This window comes from Stigmatopora nigra, chromosome 19 (genome assembly GCF_051989575.1).
Source record: "Stigmatopora nigra isolate UIUO_SnigA chromosome 19, RoL_Snig_1.1, whole genome shotgun sequence".
In the NCBI taxonomy this organism is placed as follows: domain Eukaryota; kingdom Metazoa; phylum Chordata; class Actinopteri; order Syngnathiformes; family Syngnathidae; genus Stigmatopora; species Stigmatopora nigra.
The window spans coordinates 2,158,973-2,181,848 of NC_135526.1; the positions used below are offsets into that span (position 1 = coordinate 2,158,973).

Here is a 22,876-nt window from a genome sequence, read left to right on the forward strand (position 1 = left end):
CCAGTGGAATTAGATGGCGTTCCTTCGTCCAGATTCTTTTCTTTTATGTGGTCACCCTACGTTTTTACTATCCAACCTACACCCTGGCGCCATAAATAGCAGGAACCAATCAAAAGTTGTTACATCTTATCATTTTATTTCTTGAATTTCATTCATAAATAGTTCATATTCATAGTTGTCGTCCAAGTGGAGCAAATTGTCTTACAAACGAGTACAAATTGCATCTTAGTACTTGACGTTGACGAAACCCACTTGAACCCGCCATTAAGTGGCCCTTCCAACAAACCCTGGATTTATCATTGAAATTCCCAGCTGGTTCTTATCTTTCCGGTAGCTTGTCGAGCTAACAGCTCGCTCAGGCTGCCTGTTGACCTTTGACATGTGAAGATAGCCAACCGCAACCTTCTAATCAGCAACCTCTGTCATCACATTAACAGTTGAGTGCTACCATTTTTTTCACTCAGCCATTTGTGTGTTAGGGGATTGCCGTTATGAACTAAATAAGTGCCAAGTCCAGATTTGGAGTGGGAAGCAGAGATGAGTCAGAATAGAAGGACTTGCCCTGCTTATAACGAAAGAGCAATTCTTCACTAGATCAAAAGAGCAACGTTATTTCTGAAGATTGTAGTGTTTACCAGAAAGCAAACAAGAAGGACCTGGCAAGATCATCCATGTGTTCTGTACTTTGCCGTGCAAGACACGCTGTCAAGAATTAACTCAACCCTGCTTAAAATATGGCCTCCTTAGATCTATCCCGTTTCTTCAGATCACTACGACCCCGTGGCATTTGGCGTTCGTTTTGCAAAAAACCTCGAATGACCTTTTTCTAATGCAAATTTTCATCTCTGTGGTCAACTTTACAACTCGAACGTTCATTTCTTCGCCGTCGAATCCGGCGTGCAAACGGCCGCAGTTGCCGTAATCTGGTGTTGTCTGTTTATTTACAGTGGATAGGCTTCAAAAATAAAAGATAATCTTTGCCTGCATTTCAATGCGATAATGTCAACAGGCCAGCAGGGAGATGACGTAATAGTTAATATCAGAAGAGCAGCAAGCTTTGTGGGTGTTTGCACTACTCTAGTTTCATCAACTCTTCCTTTTGAACATTTTGATTTGTTGATATCTATGTGTCATGATGTCACAGGCGTGGGAAACCACAGGGGGATTTTCGTTACTGTGCTTGGTGGGGGATTGGGCTTCAGTCCTAATTGCATGTATCATAATGGTTTTAAACCGGGTTAGATTTGAATTTGTGACCTAGTAAGGCCAAAATGCCTCATTTTTAAAAGATTGGAGTTTCATTGCATTTTGTCAACAACAAATGTAATTGGCAATCTACCATAAATAACAAAAATATGTTTTTGACTAGTGTTACCAAAATGCATCTCATTAATTTGGGTATATTGCCAAGAATTGTGGCTTATAAATAATGTAGTTTCATTTTTTGAAATTGGGTCACATGACTTTTTAATATCGAATACTTGAAGGGCAGGCTTATTTCCGTTTGAGTTGGCGGGAGAAAACATATTTGGGTTTCTGCAAGTGTTTGATGAAATGAATGAGATGCATATCTAATTTATGACATGAGGAAAGATGAACCAAAGCCAGCAGCCTCAGCTAAACTCCGGCGCCCCGACATAGCTGAAATGGAGTTTGAAATCTGCTCTTTCCCTGAAATGTCTTGACTAGTTAAATTGACAACATCTCAGTCCGCCGAAATGTGTCGTCGTGTGATTTCCATGAAAAGCCAGACGGAAGTCTGGTGGTTATAATGACATGTTGCACTTTTTACGTTCAGCTCACATTTTCAAGAATAAAAATAAATGTCTGCACTTAGTTAAATGATACAAGATGGGAATGACAGATATGTTATTATTGATGTCCCAAATGTGGTCGTCATGGCTTCCCATAGGGAATCCTTTTTGATCTAACGAAGTGGAAGTGGTGTTCTTATTCTGCAGACGTCGTCGTGAGGAGCCACGGTTACATGCCAGAGTCCAAAACCAAAACCACATTTTCTTTTTGATGGTCTGAGCCCATTAAAACTTTGGGATATGCTTTCCCCTTTTCCCCATTCCCGCAAAACACGTGACGGTTGAAAGCCATTGGCAGCCATTGACGGTGCTCGATGTCTAATCCATTTCAATTGGCTTGGGTTGGCAGCCAATCAACGAATCGCTTGACTTGACAGACCACCTTGCTTGTCCGTCCCTTTACGTCCCCTCAAATAACTCTGCCTTGCTTCCACAGTATTTCAACCAATCCACAATCTTCCAGACATGTGGGTTAACCCCTTTCCATGTATTATTGATTTGTAGCTATAGGTTCAGTGTGTGTGTGTGTTAACGGCGCTTCACCTTGTATTCTCTCGCTACGGCCATCAAATATTTAATATGTACTGGCTGTGACTAAAGTACTGCCGTTGAATGAATGCTTTTGATTAGGAAAAGAAAACGGCGGGCCTTGAATCAAAGTGGCAACGTTGGTTAAAACTACAAGGTGTGCGTTAACATAATCCATTTGAACTGGGATTGGATAACTTTATTCCTTCGGGACATTTTGTTGTCACAGAAGCAAGATGGTATATATATACATGCATACATATGAGCACATATATACATATATATGCATGCATACATATAAGCACACATACATATACATATATATAAGCACATATAGACATACATATACATATATATACGCACATATATACATACATAGATACACATAGATGTACATGCATGAATACGGTAGGTCTTAACACTCAGCTATTTGTTTTGTTAAAGTGCCTGACAGCTGATTGTAGGAAGGATCTGTGGAAGTACTTTATTTCAGTGTTGAATGTCACTTTTTTGCTAAAGTGTGGCTACGGGGCTATCAATAAAAAAAGAGATTTAATCATTGAACTACAGCAGAGACTGCTGGGTGTTCAGGTTCTATTTCTGCACAGAGAAAGTAGGCTAGAAGGAAGGAAGTCCAATTTAAGAGCTGAAGCGCTTAAAAAGTCATTCACGTTGGTGGAAATGTTATTCTTCCTTTTTTTCTGACAGTGTGTGTGTGACTATACAGTGTCGTTTGTGTGTGTTCTCCTCCTGTCTTTAATTTGACTGTCTGTTTGTGAAAGGGCACCCAGTGGATGAAAGTCATTCATCCTGGCCCGGTTCTAGCGCGTAGTGGTAAACCAGCGTGCCGATGTGGTTCAATCCTCTCCCCCCCTTCCATTCAAAGGGGGTGCTCACCCAGTCGGGATTCTGTAAATAGTCAGGGAATATAATAAGTGAGGAGAAAGCGCGTGTTTGGAGTTGATCAGCTTTTTAGATTCCAGCGTGAGATAGATGCTCGGAAGGGGAAAACAACAGCCGCGTTCAAAAACTCCAAGCGAAGAGAAGGCGACCACAAATATGTCCGACTGACCGACTATTCTCCTCCATTGCCATGTGGCCGCAGCGGGTGAGGAAGCATTTTTTTTCTATTTCAATTCTTTCGTCTGTCACATTGAAAGGAAATGTAGTGCAGATGTTTTAAACTGCCTGCACGCTTGGACTACAAAGCATGTGGAGGTGAATTCCCACATGCAGAAAGAAGTATAAAGACTTCGTTGTGGATGGGATGTCATAGTCAAGTCGTCATTGGCTGCCATTAAGGGCTATTGACATCCCAGTCAGGTGCTTCCATCAAATTCTGGTGAAAAGATCATTAACTTTGTTTGAATGGCATTGGTCCATTGAGTTGGATTTGTGGTGATGCGATATTTTTTGCAGCGGGGAAGAAATGGTTGCAAGTAAAGTATTGAGAAGAATAATAGTCCAATTCCTCTGTCGTTACTTGACCTTTTTGGGGTGGCGAGCATCGCCATGGCAACTGCTCTCGGTGCCGCCAGCTTCGTCTCTGTCTGTCTGTGTCATTTCCATCCTCAGTCATATTTTACAAGTCGCCTTTTTCTTTCCCGGTGGTCAATGCTGCGTGCGTGTCTGAGAAAGTGATGAATCAATTTCAGAGAAAGCAAGTGGAGGAAAGGGAAGGACAAAAATAAAAGATGAGAAGAAAATTTTGATTTTAAAAGGCTGCTTTAAAGATTAAAATAATGTAATTTTTCATAGAAAGTTAGGTTTAATTCTTTCTCCAGCAAAAATAAATGCAACTTTCTATATTTCTGGATTGTAATGATTAGAAAAATGTATTTTCCAAGCCTAATTATTATACAGATTTTTTGTCCTTCTGTTTTGCACATGGCCAGTTGGGAAACAGCCAAATGTCATGATACATTCATGTCATTGTGGCATGAGAAAAATGCATGCTATGGCAATTTTCTTCATTTCTTCTTAGGTTACAGAAGGAGATTTAAGATGCCTTCAAAGACCTCGCGGCTTCTCACACTTGAGGAACATTACGAGTCAATGATGCTTTACATCGGCGGGCCTGATACGAGCCGCCGCGGGCTATATTTAACCTCATGGAGACGCTTGCTGTGCCTACTCATTGTGTGTAGTGACATTAAACATCAAATTGGTCAATTATAACAGGCCACTGCAATCCAGGCTCGTGTCAATTAGAGGAGCACTTCATTACTCAAGTGCAATTTGTTCTCCGAGATTAATTCAGTCAATCAAAATTTATTATGGGAGTTGATTAGATCGGGTCATTTCTATATGTATTTATGCAATACTATGCCTCAACCACAAAATCAAGCATTATTCTTCTTTTGACAGGTGTGGCGCAGGATATCCAGAAGCAATTTGCCGTGTCGGATAGCGTCGTCGCATTGCTCCAAACAGGTATGTCTACCTCCACTTTTTTTTTTAAAAAACAGGAGCCTAAAAACATTGCACCCACTATGGCTAAAAACAATTAAATGTATACACATTGCTACATACCGTTTTGGCTGCCAGCTATGTCAACAAAGTATTCAATGACCTCATTGAAGTCCATGTAAGTGTTAAAAAAAATCATAATTTGTGCAGGAAAGGGTTAGTGGGATATGGTTTGGATCAGTGTTACCTTGATTTGAGCTGAGGTGCAGATTTAAGGCAGGGTTTCCTAAAATCTTGGTTCTAATGAATCCGTCTTTTGGAGGGAGATACTTTTCTTTGCAAAGGCCTCTTATTGGAGGACAGGAGCCAGTCTTGTCTTAGCACAGCCGGAGAGTCATTTCAACACCATCAGTTTGGGTACACAAAGCCCCATTGAGGCCAAGCAGACCAGCGTGTGTATTTGTGAAAGAGTACAGCCCAGTGTTTTTCTCCCCTTGCTAACTGCGGGTGACCTGAATGGTGTCTTGAAGACAAAAATATCCTCCGGGAAAAAACACTTTAGCCATGCCTGTTATTTTTTCCAGTCAAAAACTCATTTCATCGCCGACAAATCCAATTTTCACCCTATTCCATGATAGGGTCCAGATTTTTGCTCCGTTTGGATGGCTTTGCTGTTTGGCCTTTTTGACACTTTTCAAAACAAATTAAGTGGAAGTAAGCCAATTTATAATGTACTCGCTCTACAAGGTTGGGATGAAATTATGGTTTTGATTAATTCTGTTTGGATTGGACCGTATTTGGAGGTTTACGATGACCTGTACTAACTGTAGTAGACCGGGTGTGATCCCCAGGTGACCTTTTCTCGCGATAGACTGAGGAATGCTACAAGTCTGGGCTGTAATCTGTGGGAGTGGGCGAGCCCACTACCCTAGGTGTGAAAGAGAGGTTAAAGGATGATGTAATAAGTCCGTTTGGATGGAATTGGTGGCCTTTGCCAAAATGTATGGGCAATTTTTGTAGTCCAGAAAGCAGAAAATATTTATTGTTCCTTGTGTTCCAGCTACTAGTTCAACGGTTAGCACGTTTGACTGCCAAGATAACATTGTGGTGTGGCTATTAATCCAGACTGATGTCGCCACCATCCATCAAGCCTGAGTACATGCCAATTACAGCATGAAATGTAACAATATTCATACTTTTATAACCATTATCTCTAGTAAAAGTAAAATAAATCGTGTCAAATTTACAGTACGCAGTAAGAAAGTGGAATTTGGGGTTGTTTTAGAGTGCTGATAGAAAAGAGAATTACCCCTCAGGTGTAGTTAAATAGCATACAAGTTTCCATTAGTCGTTTTTTTGAGAGTTTAGAAGACACTAATTGACAAGAGGTATGTGAGATTCTGTATCTGTGTAAACATGTGCATCACTTGGCTCACTTGAGAGAGCTTTTATTTAAAAATGTGATGATTTAAGTCTCGAGCTCTTGGGTATGGCCGTCAATATGCGGCAAAGCTGTCACCTGCGCTCGACGGACTTGTCGGACAACGGCGTGAGAGGTCTTGGCGCACCTGCTTGAAATGGCAGGTCTACTCTAAAATGGCCCTTTGGCCATCGGGGAGGGACACTTTTGGTGCAGCTGCGAACCCGACAGGTCCCCGGGGTGTAGAGGGCAGGAAAGGTTAATGGAAGTGGTGGCTCACCTGGATGAAATTACCTTTGGTTGAAGGGGACTTTCTGGCCAAACTAGACTGACACATTCGGGAAGTGTTGCAAAATGTTAATAGTGGCGTCTAATCCGCTTGTTAACATGATTAATTTTCCTTCAGTAGTTGATTATTCAAAAGTCAACATGAATAATAATGATGTGTGTGCAGATACATGTGTTTGCTATACAATTATTTTTTTAGGCAATGATTGTATATAAATGGTAATATATTATGGCCCAGTATATATGTAGAGTAACATTTTTCTTTTCTAAATGGCCAAATCTTGCCCATAAAAAGTAAAGGCAAACCAGAGATAATTTCTTAGTAGATTAATTTCCCTTCCTAATGTAAGCTGGCATTGTAATGATCGCCCACTGGTTGAGCATGGAAGTAATAACGGGGTCAGCTAAGATGGATGCGAAGAGGCCTAATGAGAAGTCGCGGCTCAAAAAAAGCTCCCAATCTGTGTGCGGCTGCCCACCTTGTCTGTAACACGATACTCATGCACAGCAAATGACATGAGCGCTTATAATATGGTGTCGGTCTGTCATTGACCTGCTATGTGAGCTTAAGGAATGAGGTCACAGGTGTTTCAGCACATTTTAGCCACTATTAAGGCACCCATTTTAACCCTAAATGTCCAATCCTTTATGATCTTGGATGCCCTGTCATACCCTAATGTCCTATTGATTAAAGAGTGTCCCCCTCAGTAATTAAAGTGCTTACAGTTGTGGGATCCAAAGTTAAATTTCCAGCCTACTTTCTGCAGGTATAAAAGCATCTTCAATGACTATTTTCAAGTTCTTTGCAAAGGCAAGTCAAACTCTGAGCGCCCGATCAGCTGTTTTTACCAAGTCACAGCTGCTCCTATTTTGTCTTGACCGACACTTGGTACTGCTCTATCTCCCTCTATCAGCAGTTTAGCAGCTGTTCTTGCCTTGTTTCTACTCCACTGGCACCTTACAAGAGTTTATACAAATAGAAGCAGAGAATGAAAACACATCTGTCTTCTGCCATTTTTTACCAAGCAAATTATTTAGAATAAGTTTTAATGCAATTTTATGACCCCTCTAAACTTCCAACACATTTGGACCGAATAAACAAATGGCCACCAACATATTTTGAGCTTTATTTTTAAATAATAAAACCCAATTAATCTCGATGTAGCCCTCCCTGGTGGAACCCCAAATATAACGATGACCTGATGATTCCCCAACATGTCTCTCTATATATGGAATATTTTTATAGGCCATGTCTCGCAGGAGGGCAGCTGTTGTCCATGATTGGAACGCTGGTCCCTTTCACTTTATGACTGACCATTCGGATTCAAACCCTGCACTTCAGATCTGTGTGAAGAATTTTACGCCAATTCCCTCCTGCCGTTGAAACCTCAGTTAGGAACGAGTGCAAAAACACTCATCAATCCCGGACTTGACTTTTATAGCTCACATGCAGCCAGTGAAGGTCAAAATGATAGGACGGCGACTCATCAATGTGTAGTACGGATGAGCAATATGACCTAAAAAGAATGAAATTCTCCCCAGCTGCAGGTAGTTAGAATCATGACATGCACCGACCGCCGTTCGTTCCGCGGCGAGATTGGATACAATCAAAAAGGGTTTAAGTGGGAGTTGGAGTGCATTTGACTGCAGCTTCTGTAGGAATTAAGTGTTCAGATCCAGGCGAGAGGGAAGGTATTTCCCAGGCTGCGTGTGGAGTTCAACACATTGGTAATCCAACACCGGTCAAGACTCAGCAGAGGGGGCTTGAAGGGTAAATATGCGGTAATCAGAAATTTGAGGAATGTAAGAATACGCCGGGCGCCACATAAAGGGGAATCCCGAAGGTGGAATCCTGATATGTGTGAATGTTCAAATGGAAGTCTTGCAGTCGCCATAGGACGTCTCATTAATCATTAGAGGACGAAACCTACCCTTGGTTGTACATTTCAGGCAACACGGTTCAGTCTCAGTGCACAAAGCACCTTTTATTAACATGTTTAGTGGCAGTGACAGTAAAAGTATGCCGTGTAAACACTGAATTAAAAACCTTTAAATGAGCTAATACCGCCTGATGGTTTGATGCTAAGGCTCGGGAGCCACATGTGGCTTTTTTGGTGGGTGTATATGGCTCTCTGCTAACCTGTGAGATAAAATAACAATGTTGTCAAAATAATTCATAGTTTTTGTACTTTAAGAGTGATTAAATGACTCAAAAATGCACATTTTAAAATTGGGGTGACCCTACTTTGTGGTTTTTCATTTTTCGCGGACATGTCAGGTCTACATTAACTGTGAAAATTTGAGGGATTACTGTAGTCTGTCTTTCGCCTGTAGTCAGTATATCTTTATGGAAGATACATGAACGTATGAATGAATAAATGAGCTAAGAAGGAGTAGACGCCCAATCCATTTGAAGTGGGACAGCCAGCCTTTCCACTGATGAGTTAATAATGTGTCGCCAGACAGACCAGAATCAAACATTGCATGCAAACATTTGGCATGGCTTTATACTAATTTTACACTGAGAGGGGAGAGAAGAGCAGCACAGTCAGTTTTATGTGGCCTCAGACCTAAAATAAACAACATTATATTTACGCCCCCTTCAGTCAAGTTACCGCTCACAACCACAGTAGCAAAAAGAGCCCACTCGGCTCTTTCGATGTCATTTAAAATGCCTCCTTCTATATAAAGATTTCCAACTTGTCTTGTTTGTGTATTCATCTGAAACTTAGCCATAGACAAACAAGCCTTGACATACGTATTCACAAGCCTTGGACAATTTAGTGTCTTCACTCAACCTAAAATAGGGTTTTTTTCCGCAGTATTTAACTCATTTCATGCCATCGACTGCAAAAGACTGGCAGTCAGTTGGTGGCTAAATGAGTCATTTTTCAGCATTAAAAAAATAATAATTTCATCATTGCATGACAATTTTCTTAAGTTGAACAATGTGTGTCTGGAGAATCCAGTATTGGAATCCCTGCTGTAATTTCAGCACATGGCTTTAAACACAATATTGAAGGAGTCGTGTTCACAGTTGAACGTTATGTTGCCATGACGACCAACAGATGCCCCTCAGAATAGCAAATGTGGAATCTCACTGAGTACGCAAATGCCTTTGGGGTGGGATTGAAAATTGTGAATTCTTGCACATTTTTACTTGTTGGCTTCCCCTGACACTTTAAAAAAATCAACTTGTTTTTCCCATTGACAAGACTACAACTTTGTCCAATGACCATTTATGTTGACTATCCTTGTCAATGTGTAATTAAATGATCCGTGCTTGATAACCTTGTAATGACTGAAAGTGTTGAAGGCTACGGTCCGTCTTCACGGAGGAATTTACGATGAGATGAGCACTGACAGAGAAAAACGGCCACGGACAGGACAAAGAGCTTAAAAAAATGGGACTGATTGACACGTCTAGCCTGCAGACATGTACAGACCGGCGTATTATTGCATGTGTCTCTCTTTACTCCTCACATTGTGTCACTCTCTGGCGTGAATGGTCAAATTCCTTCAGCTGTCCGCCTTGCGTTTAATTGTCACCGCTGTCAGGTTTCACTGAGCTGAAAAAGATCCGTGGGAGGTATTCGACCCCCACTAAAATGCTCAAGAATTGTCATTTAAAAAGTATTTTTTTAGATGGTAAAACTGTGGAGGATAGTTGGTGTAATTGAAGTTAATATTGGCGAAAAATGCCAACTTTAAAAAGTTTTTTTTGATTATTTTTGCATTTATCAAGTAAAAAAAATGCCAATTCAACAAGTGAAACTTAAAAAGGGCATTTTAGTGTTTTTTTTAACTGTTTCACTGCTATTGAAAGGTATTGACATGCATAAAAAAATCCAACTTTTATTTTTTGTAGTGAACAGGAATTATGTCCAAAACAAGTTTGCATGTTACATTAAATATTTGCCCAATGGCCCTATTTTAGCTCTTTTTTTTATACCACCGATGACTCAAAATCCATGCCCATAATTTCCGTGACACTCTGTCCTCCAGGATGTAAAATAATGCGACGGAAAATGTGGAAAAGTGCCATTTTCCCTCCATCCTGGCAACTCTTAATATACCAGTCAGAGAAATCAAAGTATACAGCTTCATTCATTCTTAATGTGACATTTGCACACATGGCTTTGCTGCTTTCTAGTCATAAACCATAATTGTAGGATAATTGTTGGATTCTTGCTTTGTTCGGCTCTAGCGGAAAGCCCGAATAAAAGCAGCTAAGTAGAAACACTAAATGCTCCAACAAATGTCGCCCACTTCAAAAGCCTGTTCTTTTGTGGCCATTTCCACTTTTCAAACTATAAATCACGTTTCTAAAAGGGGGGGCCGGGCCGCATTTCAACCATTTGACTTCAGGTGTGTCTGGTGTTTGCACTAGTTGGCTGGCCAATGAACAATAGTACACGTCTGGACACACCCGTGAGTAGAATGTGTCTGTATTTCTTCCTGCAAAGTCATGAGAAATAAAGAGACAGTGCAAATGAGATTTTGTCAAATGAAGCTATTAGTGATGTTTATTTTTGACACGCTGCTAAATGCTGCCTGGTAAATCCCCATGTGAAACAGCTGGCATGTTTACACCAGTCTGTGTGTGTCAAATACTAATGCTGTTTGGAGACATTCAGTGTTACACAAGCGTCTAATCACATTTCCAATTGGACATGAATAAAAAAATGACTAAAACTGTTCTCAAATTGGCTTTAAATAAACAAAAAATACCTCACTGACTTCCATTGAAAACATTCAATGTCCAATTTATTAAAACTGGGCTTTGAATCCTCATTTTCAGTGCATTGATGACATTAGATACACAATTTCAGTATTGATACTTGACATTCCTGCTTTTTTATATTTGGTATGATATTGTAATGCAATGAATTCCCCTATGTCCATTTTTTTGTAAATAGATATGAATGAACATGTCACTTTTCTACCATATTACATGTTGTCATAATCAGATTTCTGTCCCTTATCCTGTTGAGTCTGAGTGCGGCAGGGATGCATATATATCTATCTTATGTAACATACTCCCCTCTCCTTTCCTCTCCTCTCTCATTTGTGGCCCACGCCACTGGTCTCGCATACATCTTTATGCTGACAACGTGTCAAAACAGCAGTGTGCCTCCTTGGCTTGTCTCGCTGCCGTCAAACGCAACATCCCTGGCCTCTCCAAAGACTCAAAAGTCAGCGTGAGAGGATTAAAAATGCAAAATCCGCAAGATCTATTAACATGGCTCCTTGCCTACCTCGAAATATTGACTCAAATCCCACAAAATTTGGCCCCATTGCTTCCTTACAATTAGAAAAACACATTTTAAAGCACTTACCTTACTTTCTGTATCAATGCGACAGTATTAAAATGCCTTTTCCTTTTTTTGGTCTGACTTTTTACAGTGTTCATCTGCAGCTTTATGGTAGCAGCGCCTATCTTCGGTTACCTGGGCGACCGCTTCAACCGGAAGACCATCCTCAGCTGTGGAATTTTCTTCTGGTCCACCGTGACGCTTTTGAGCTCCTTCATCGGCGACGAGGTACGTCGCTTGTCATGTCGAAAGCGTACCGGCTCATTATCGCCGATACGCTTCCGCTCGAGATGAAGCAAATGAAATGACAAGGCTGTTAGCTGCGTTTGCCTTTTTTCTCTCTTTCATTTAAATGTCTTTACACTCTATCCAATTAACGCCAGGTCTCGGTTACAAGCCTTTAGACGATAAGACTGCGGTTGGGCTACCCCTTGACAGTTTTGTTTTGATATCACTAAGAGGCTCGGCGCGTGTTCAACAATAACATAAGTCTCGAGGGTAATTACACGCTGAGATTAACTTCCTCAGCAAAAGGGTTTTTATGCTATAACAGCATGTCGTATTTAAAAAGACCTCCACCAATGTAACCATTTGAAGGGTAGCCATTTTGGTTCTGATATGCAACGACTGCAATAGAAATATCTTGATTTAAAACTACTGCACAGGCCGAAAAAAACGGACAACGTTCAACTTGAATGAAGGTTGCCATGGAAACGGCTGCCTCCGTTAGTTTCATCACCTCTTTTAGCCTTTTAATGTGACTATTAACAGTTATTTAAAGATATTAAAGTGTTCTATTAAAAGCTAAAGTTAATGATATACCTAAATGATGTCAGATATTCAAAATTGGACTATTAAACTGTGGCTCTAGAGTCACATGTGGCTCTTTTCTCTCGATTGAGTTCATCTCTTCAATGAAAACATTGTGTTCTTTCCATTTTTCCAGTATTATTGGCTGTTCGTGTTATCGCGGGGACTGGTGGGAATCGGCGAATCCAGCTACTCGTCCATCTCCCCCACCATCATTGGAGACTTATTCACCAATGACAAGCGCACGATGATGCTCTCCTTCTTTTACTTGGCCATTCCCTTGGGAAGGTAAGCTTCCGAAAATATATTCACACGTCGTAAAAAAACAAAATAACAGCACGATTGTTCTTAAAGAAGTATTTTGCACACCTAGTTACAGCTGTGTGAACATCTCCCACGCAAAGAAAAAAAAGTTAAATGCTAGGGTGTGGAGACTGGAAGCATTTAAAGATCAAATCTGCGGCCGTTTCCTTTTTATCAAATAAGAAAAAGGACTATAGGCAGAAAGTAAACAAAGTAGAGTGATAAAAGATGAATGGAGCACAGGAAAAAGTGCCTGGAGGACTAAAGTTATGCAGAGCGCAGTGCGGAGCAGCTTGGCCAGCTCATGCATGAAGATTCCCGCAGTGGAATCAAGAAAATGCTAATAGGAAGAGAACTGTGCGCTTTACTATTTCATTCAAATGACATAAATATCATATGGCAGCAAAACAATGCTTATGTAATCCACTCGCGGCAAAAAAGTCAGGCAGAATTTATTTTTCAAGTGATACAAATATAAACAAGTATACAATCGGATGGGAAAAGATACATTTAGGCATTAATTTTTTCATTTCAAACTATATTAAGCTTTTAATTGACTTTATGATGTAGATATTGGAACTATTACATAATATTTTCAAACATAGGTTGCTAGGAATTTATGTTATAATCAAAATAAGAGAATTAAGGAACAAGTAATGTGATTTTTAAGTGAGGAAATCTTTCAGTCTTGGTAAACTGTCCGTCAACCCACACAAAAAAAGTTAAAAGTTCAGTCAAACATCCCATTTATTCTCTCCTGAGGTTGTTGTGACTGCTTTGAGGAAATTAGCAAAAGTTTCAACCCGTTCAAAGGAAGTTGGCTTTTTGTTTATTCCATTTTTTTTCTTTTTTTGGCCCAAGGGGACAGATTTATGGTTAATTGACTGGCTTGTACATTCCAAACACGCTCTGTATGCACTCTGATAAGATTGGGGCTTCGCTGCCAGTGAATTTAGACCTTATTTCTCCTATTTAATTTGAACTCCTATGTTTGCCAGGATATTTTTTTATAGAAAATGTAGTCACTACAACAACAACACATACTCTGTGAATACTGCACAGAGGTGTCCAAGTCCAGCCACATCTGCCATGCCACATAATTTTGTGCGCTCTGTAAATACATCAGCTTATGTTGCACATTGAAAAACCAAAGTTTCCGATTGTTGTCTCTATAAATGGCCAAAAGCATCTTTTTGCAACTTTTTAAAACAGACAAACAGTACAATAACTTCGCCTGATGTATTAGTTTTCATTTTTAAATCATTTTTCCATTGAATACTGTTAGATGATTAATATAGCCTTTTTTATTTAAATGCATTGCACTATACACAAACAAATACACAAAAATACATCAAAATTAGCCAAACCCTAATTTTGACATTATAATTTCAGTTTTCAGACCTCCAAAATAAATTATTAGCCTTATAGAAACCTATATCTTTTATTTACTTATGTATATAAAATTTTACAAGGCCATCATATATTTTAAATGTGTTGACAGACATAATAGCCTTGTGAAATAAACCTGTCATGTGACATTAATCTATGGAATGTATGTATACCTGGGCTGGTTGTGAAAGAGTTAATTAGGCTGCAAACAGGATGCGTTTTTAGTGCTAAAGCTGAACGAGTGGAAAACAAACCCGGCAAGCAAACTCGGGATTATGACTCGCATACTTTGTATAGAAATAACATCCATGTGTCAGTGGCGTGTGGCTGACGGACACTTGTGCTGTTTTCTTGCAGCGGATTGGGTTACATCCTGGGCACCGGCGCCAAGTTAGCGGCGGGAGACTGGCACTGGGCACTGAGGGTAAGGGCATCCACGGATACATTGCACACAAACACCACGCCACGGATTTAGAGCCCCTCCCGCAGTCGGGTTCACAGGGGTCGTCAGGAAGTAGTGACAGAGCAAATGGCGCCACGGGCTAAACCAGTCACGGGCACATTGACGTCAGATTCTTTTTGAAAAACTTGGCCCAAAAGATGCCATCGCTGACATTGACAAGATGTCCAATTCTTTCCAAGTAGGGGTGTCAAACTGGTGTCCCGGGGGCCAGGAATGGCCTGTCACATTATTTTTGCAAGGCCTGCCAATGTAAATTGTTTTCTACTAAAGGAGAATTGTTTCAGAAATTGGATGTTTACTATTTTAACCTCACTTTTTGAACCAAATCAATTCAAATCAGTATAAATATACAAAAAAAAGAAAATTCTTACTGCTTGCTATTCCTTAGTCTTTACATCCAATGTTTTTTGTTCCTTTAAGACTGTAATTAGCAGTAAATAGAAGAAAAAAGTAATTGTACAGACATTTTATTTAAAAAAAAAAAACCAGAAGACGAGGAATGTGAACGACTTTTGCGGGTCATTAAAAATGACGCAGTGGCCCCGTTATGGCCCCCGTGGCACCAGGTGGACAGCCCCCGTTCAAGGTCATCTTTCCAAAAACCCAGAACAATCCTTCCCCTCACTTGAATTTAAAGAGAAGAAAATAAACATTTCTCCGGCAGGTCACAAAGGATTCCTTTTGCATTCCAGGACACGACGGGCACTGTGTCGGTTTCGGGGAAAACAGGAAGCAAATTCCAACAGGTCTTGGTGGAACATTAAAAACGTCAAACAATGAGCAGGGGGCACTTTGTTCCACCTTGGCCACGATGACATTCTGACAGAACAATCCAAAAGCCAATTAGTCACTTTTGTGGCATGTGAGAGGAAAACAGATACGAAAGTATGAAATATGTTTTCACCAGCGGTATCCTGCTTTCCGTAAAAGAAATGACTACACAGTTTCCGCTTGTTTTGGGCCTCCATCTTCCCGAAACATTCCTTGTTTGGCTACCAATTGACGTCCAATCCATTTTAAATAGGAGGACCAAATATATAAATAAGAATCAACTTCAAGTACACTGATGATGTCATATTTTCTACATGATTTCAACCACCATTAAGGCAGGTTGACTATAAATTAGAGGATAGAATATAGTATTGTCAAAGTGGCGGCCCAAGAGCCAAATCTGTCCCGCTGGATCATTTGTGTGGCCCGGGAAAGTAAATGATGAGTTCTGACTTTCTGTTTTAGGGTCAAATTAAAATGAAGAGTATAGATGTATATTACATTTCCTGATTTTCTTCCTTTTAAATCAATAATTGTCATTTTTAATGTATTTTTACTGTTTTAAGTTCAAAAATCATTTAGTAAAATCTAAAAAATACCCTGACACCCTTATAGCAATACATATTACATGTTTTTTCTACTACTTTTTTTCCAATAGGTGTCTCCTGTTTTGGGGATAACTGCCGCCACCCTGATCATGCTGTTTGTCCCCGAGCCAAAGAGAGGAAGTGCCGACCAAAAGGGGGGACGCATCAAGACCAGGACATCGTGGATGTGCGATATGAAGACGCTGGCTAAAAAGTAAGTGGATGGAGAAATTGCATTGGGCGAGTGGCCTGGAAAGTTTATTTCAAAATAGAATACCCACCCCAAAAAACAAAGTCTTTTAAAAAGAATGGCGTCAATGCATTTGATTTACTGGACGGGGTCCAGATGTGGCCCCCTGGCCGCTAGTTTGACAACCTCTGCCTAAGAGTCATGGAAATGGCGAGGGTAGACACAGTGAGTCTTTGTCAATGATTGGCCGCCGCCACCGCTCACACTGCTCAACTGTGAGCTTGACAGTGTGCACTTTTGTCACGGCGTGACCTTCGGCGGCCATTTTTCTTAAAATAGCTTTGCCACGACATAAAGTTTACGTCACGACGCTGGTTTATGGAGAAATATATTTTAGGTGGGGCGCCCGTGTTCTTGGGGGGGGAGTAAAGGTGCGAGTGTTTGGCAACACAATCTTCATTCAGCACTTCTGTGAGCCCTTTTGAATGGCCGCTTAGTTTTTGTCTTTGACGTAAAGCTGTCAAGTCGGGCTCCATTTGAATTTATTCACCTATAAGCCGAGAAACGGCTTTAAAATAAGGCAATCGTTAATCGATCGCCAATTATTTGGGGGGATTTGTTTAACTGAATTGAATGGAATGCTGTTATTGTCATTATACAAGATTTAAAGCTTAAATATATCAATAAATTAGAAATACACAGTACTCAGTGGTGCTGAAACATCCATTTTCTTGCCAGTCCTCCCACTTCCAATACATTTTTGCATGACAAACATTGAGTTCCAAGTAAAACATTGTCATTGGAAACAATGTCCTCCTCTCTGTGTCCAGTCGCAGCTATGTGTTTTCATCCCTGGCGTCCGCCGCCGTGTCCTTCACGACGGGCGCGTTTGGGATTTGGATTCCCATCTACCTTGCCAGGGCCGCGGTGGTGCAAAAGACCGCCGAGCCATGTGGGACTAAAGAGGTCTGCAGCAGCAAAGAGAGGTGAACATAACACAAAATATTATTTCAACTTGCCTTGCACCCTTTCACCAGTCCAACTTTTCACTATATAATTTGGGCACCATGCTTTTTTATTGCTTAAGGGGAATTGCAATCATTAATAAGGAGAAAAATTAGTCGAGGTTGACAAGTATGCATGCAGTATGTTGTCATTTGTATCCCGGATTGCAAGTGTTCCAGATCTTTCGACTAACTGCCGCTTTTCTCTTCTAGTCTCCTCTTTGGAGCCATCACTTGCATCACGGGCCTTTTGGGCGTGCTGATCGGAGCCGCCACCACTCGACTCTGTCGGAAGAAGACGGTGCGAGCCGACCCCCTGGTGTGCGCTGTCAGCATGCTGGGATCCGCCATCTTTATCTGCCTCATTTTTGTCGTGGCAAAGAAGAGCATCACAGGAGCTTATGTAAGAGTCTTATGTTTTTAATAAGTGATGTCACAGAGGCAATACTTCGGTATTGGTATATCGGACTCTGGTCAGTTGGCCTCTTAAGATACTCGATTACTCCGTTAAAGTACTTGTCGATTGTATTCAAATGACGGCAATTCCGGGCCTCGCAAGTGTTGCCAGACTTGTTCACTTGTTCAAATCATCTGAGTACGCCGGTCCGCTTGTAAGTGATCAGCTCAGGTTTCGCGGCGAGGCCCTTGACAGATGTGCGGCGTTATGAATTGTGACACGCTCATGGCGTTCCGCCTCGCTTTGACCCGTCGCAGCTGCTGCGTTGTCAACACATAATGGAAAGCGATTGGCTCCTTGTTATTAGTTATCACCAACCATGATTGTATTTTTCGGTTATTTTCTTTTTGTAGAATTTAAATTATCGTCTTGGATGGTGTTAGGTGTCTAATTTAATTATACTGGGAGGACTGGATTCGAATACTCATCTTTTAATGCAACCCAACATTCCTTCAGACCTCCCATTTCAAACTGATTGGACATCTTGTATCATTTATGTCAACAAATGCTTTAAATAAAGTGAGAGCATCCAGATATTATTGATACTACATTATGATCACGAGTTTCTAAAATTAATTGACATAGACACATATATCCTTCAGCCCTCCCATTCAAAATGGATTGGACATCATCTCTGCCCGCAAATGCGTTAAATCACATGACGACAAATCCTGCGGGCGTTGTTTTTAAGAAGCAAGCAGAATAGAAATAGCGGGCGCTCCCACACGTTTCATGTAGCGTATATACGCCACCACAACAAGCTATTCAGAGTCCACGACTCCACCCAAAAAACATCAAGTCAAGCCAAAACTATGGATATATATAAATGCCAGGCATATAATCTTTATCATCCGTGCCGTATTTTTTTTTCTTTAACTCGAATCGAACTGAAGACTGCGTGTTTGTGTACAATTGAGCCAAATGCTAATAACATGTTTTTCAACCACAACGACTAAAGCAGTTGTATTCAGCAGTAAATGCCCACACACACACTGTCGCCATGATTTAGAATAAATCCTCTTGTAGCCACACAGTGGAAAAGGGGCCCCCCTTCCATCTTAATTGTTGCTTTCTAACGCTAAATGTTGTCATCTTTCTTTAGATCTGCATCTTCATAGGAGAGACGCTGCTCTTCATCAACTGGGCCATAACGGCCGACATTTTGATGGTAAGTGCTGGGAAGACATATTTATCTTTTGGGCTTTGGCGTCATCTTTGGGGTTTCTGTTATTTTACCAGTTGGAGTGCAACAAACCGTGTTGGATTTACACTTATAAGACGTTGGTTTTCGAATGTATTTTTCCTCTAAGTTGGGTATTTTATCCTGACTCGTAACCTTTGTTCCGCCTGGGTGAAGATTTTCCGAAAATTGTTAACCACTTAGATGGGTGACCAGAAACCAGTGTTTCTTTTGGAATGGATTAGTGTATTATTTATTTTATTTTTTTTTGCCAGTGAAGTACTTTGACACGTAGACACTTAAAAAATGACAACTAGAGACATCTAGTTTATATAAACTGAGTGGATTGGCTATAAAGATTAATTTTTGGTGCCATTAACGGCACTAAATGTCCAATCTTTTTTAACTGGGAAAGAGCGAATGGATATTTGAATGTTCGTATTCACTTTATTTAATTAAAAGCATGTAAGCTAGGAAAAAAAATTATATAATACAAATGGACCTTGATTTTTGTCTGATTTACCCCAATTTTAAAGGAGAAAAAACCCACTACCTTTGGAAATCAAATATATTGACCAAGGCTAGTTAAGTGAGTCAAGATAGCGACAGTGACGTGATCAGATCTCACAGGAGTGCTTGTGATGCGAACACTAATCAGTTTATTCTTGAAGGATATCAGAAATTGTTCTTTAGTTGCTGATTTTTACCTTTCCGTGCAGTTTGTGGTGATTCCCACCCGGAGGGCAACGGCGGTGGCGTTCCAGAGCTTCACCTCTCACCTACTGGGAGATGCAGGAAGTCCATACCTCATCGGCCTGGTAAGACTCCGCCAACGTGAAATCGTTCGACCTCGCTCACTGGAATGTGTTAAACGAGGCTCTGAGACGTCATTGTTCCGCTTGTGGCGAGGAAACGCACTCTACCGTGTGCTCGGTGACATGTAACACGGGACCTGCCTTATTTGGTCAGCGAACATTCTTGTCATTCCAAATAAGTGATGACCAAACTTGATAATAATCCAATTCCACCCAGGTGCACCGGGAAAAGAAGCAAAGTGTAAAAACATGAGTCACTTCCACAAATAGAATCCCATTCTCATCTTTTGTCCAACAAATGTTGTACATTCGGAAATTCGGTCCATTGGAATTAGGATTTTACTCTTATTCATTCATTTTCTGTGCAGGGGGAGAGTGTAGTTTAACACTAACAAAATCAAACGTTGAATTGGAGGGGAAAAAATGTGAGGTTTTATTTTAGCATCATTTGGAATTGCAAGGTTTCGGCCAGTTGTGTCAAGGGAGTGAGCCAATATTTTTCCACCCGCCGTCGGCGATCCTGCGAGTTTCGCACCAGTGCCCGACAAGAGGCACAATGCTCCCAATGCGTCAATTCAGAAAGTGAGGTTTAACATACAAGTGCAAGGGAGTCAGCATGACGCTGACTGTGCACAGTACACAATCGGCCTTGTAGCCTGCCACTCGTCTTGTGATTAAATAACGCCCCGGAAAGCTGCAATTCAGCTTTTTTCTTTTGCATACCGACGCCTGGGGCCATAAATTGAATTTAAGGATTTATGCAATGATTGTTGTTGTTTTTTATTACTACTAATGAATCCAAAAATGTAGATTTTTTTAAAAAGGGGGTTACATTTTTGTTTTCGCTTTCAACATTTGTAAAGGGAGAAATTCAAATATATATATATATATATATATATATATATATATATATATATATATATATATATATATATATATATATATATATATATATATATATATATATATATATATATATATATATATATATATATATATATATATATATATATATATATATATATATATATATATATATATATATATATTATTTTTTAGATGATATTGCTTGTACACCTCACATCAACACACAATGATCTCAAACGACAAGAACAATCTCTCAGCAATCTGTGAAGTAAAAGAAGTATCATAATGAGTCAAGCAGCTGTTTATGTATTTTTAGCTAAGCTGAATATGCTAAGAGCAATTATTTTTTCCTATTGAGAAACATACACACACTTGAAACACATTCATCTGAATTTCCCCAATCCTATAGATATCATTTTTGAAGATTTGAGGACGAATCAATGCACTTTTAGCATTAACAAGGCTCGATTTTGACCTCGGAGAACATCCGAGGGAGACAAGAAGCTCTTGTCTTTGCTCTGCATGCCTCAGAATAATTACAGCTCTATTTAAAGCAGCTGCTCTCACCATTACATTTTCACCACGTTGGAGAAATGAACACAGTTACACTCCAACCTGGAAGAATTGATCATGTGATCATGTTTCACACTTGACAACTCCTCCAAAAAAAAAAAAAGAGCACCAGAATGGAATTCCGACTATGCTAATCCTACAAGTGTTTATTTTTACTCATTCACCCCCCAAAAAATGAGCTCTTTAACCTGGCGTGATATTAAAACAAATAAAAACAGAAGCATATGGCGCTTCTGGGCCTCAGTAGCACTTGGAGTTGTTTTCAATTTCATGGTATTTAACTCATTTCCTGGAACAACAAAAGCCACTTGGAACAAATGTCCATTCACTCCCATATGAATTGGACGTGTGTAGCTGTAAATGACAGCAAGTTTTTATTTTTTTTTATTTACTTTTCAGATTTCTGACAGCCTCCGTCAAAGCTATGCGACATCGGCGCTGTGGAAGTTCCTGAGTTTGGGTTACGCCCTTATGCTCTGCCCCTTTATCATCGTCCTGGGGGGCATGTTCTTCCTGGCCACCGCGCTTTTTTTCCTGGATGATCGGGAGAAGGCTCAAAATCAGTAAGTACTTCTTCAAAATACTTTTAAAAATGGATCTGGGTCACTACAAATACTTTTCACGTGGGCCGGACCATTTTAGATATAATATTTAGATTTTTTTTTAACAAATAGATTAAAAGAACTGGATTAAAAGCCCTGAATATTCAGTTTTTTACAGATCTCAAACAATGTTTATTTTAGCTTTTTAGAATATATTTTGAGATGTTACAAAGTGATTTTTGAACTAAAAACACAGAATAAATGGATTAGAAAATGACAGTTATTGATTTCAAAGGGGGAAAAGCAGGAAATTTAATATACATCTATACTCTTCATTTTAATTTGATCCTAAAACAGTCATCATTTACTTTCCTGGACCACACAAAATGATGCGGCAGGCCAGATTTGGCCCCCGGGCTGCCACTTTGACACGTGATGTATAGTCCATTGATCAGATTGTGATAATATATAGTAATTTGACTATTTTTTTCTGGATGTAGGATAATAGACAAGTAGCTATGTGAGTAATATATGGGATCATTGTTTTGCATGGGTTGCCTTTTTCCAGGAGGCGGGCCCACGGAAAACCACATCATAGCTTACTTATGGCAAGCATAAATCTCCTCCACCAGAGCGACGGCCTCAGTAAAATTATACATTCAACAATACACGGAGGACATGTTAACAGCTTGGAGGGAAGCCTGAAAAGAGTACTTCAAACGTTCTTTTCCACAAAGCTCTCCCGCGCATTTCCCAATGGCTTTGCAGGCCTTTACAACTACAAATAGCAGGCAATGAGTTCAAGAACATGGCAAAGAGGGAGCAAATTTACCGTGTTATCAAGGGAACATAACCAGAGAATTGTTTTTATTTCAATTTCACTCAAAAAAAACACAAGAACGTGGCGTCAATTTCACCGTAAAACGAGCATTTGTCGTTTTAAATGAATTGGATGTTTGTCCTTGAGGATGGGGGAGCGCCATCTACCTGAGCTTTAAATGGAAACCGTGTTTCCAAAAAAAGCCAGCAGTCTAGAAATACATTTGAAGTCCTACTCGAAGCTAGAAATAGACTCGCTGCTGCATTTTTATAAATAGCCCAAGACGTACGCAAAGAAGTGGAAAGGATGCATTGGAAAGTCACTCGGAATG

General features: G+C 40.1%; 1 protein-coding gene across 3 annotated transcripts in view; it reads left to right on the forward strand.

Moving 5' to 3' along the window:
• The window catches only part of spns2 (SPNS lysolipid transporter 2, sphingosine-1-phosphate), a 33,358-nt gene that overhangs the window by 5,810 nt on the left and 4,672 nt on the right, over positions 1–22,876 (forward strand). For all 3 annotated transcript variants that reach the window (XM_077740986.1, XM_077740987.1, XM_077740990.1), the window contains 10 exons: positions 4,710–4,775; positions 11,866–12,002; positions 12,721–12,872; positions 14,634–14,700; positions 16,169–16,311; positions 17,118–17,273; positions 17,505–17,694; positions 18,851–18,916; positions 19,648–19,746; positions 21,583–21,746. In XM_077740986.1, the coding sequence (XP_077597112.1) occupies positions 4,710–4,775; positions 11,866–12,002; positions 12,721–12,872; positions 14,634–14,700; positions 16,169–16,311; positions 17,118–17,273; positions 17,505–17,694; positions 18,851–18,916; positions 19,648–19,746; positions 21,583–21,746 (1,240 nt within the window). The remainder of the gene's footprint in view (positions 1–4,709; positions 4,776–11,865; positions 12,003–12,720; positions 12,873–14,633; positions 14,701–16,168; positions 16,312–17,117; positions 17,274–17,504; positions 17,695–18,850; positions 18,917–19,647; positions 19,747–21,582; positions 21,747–22,876) is intronic.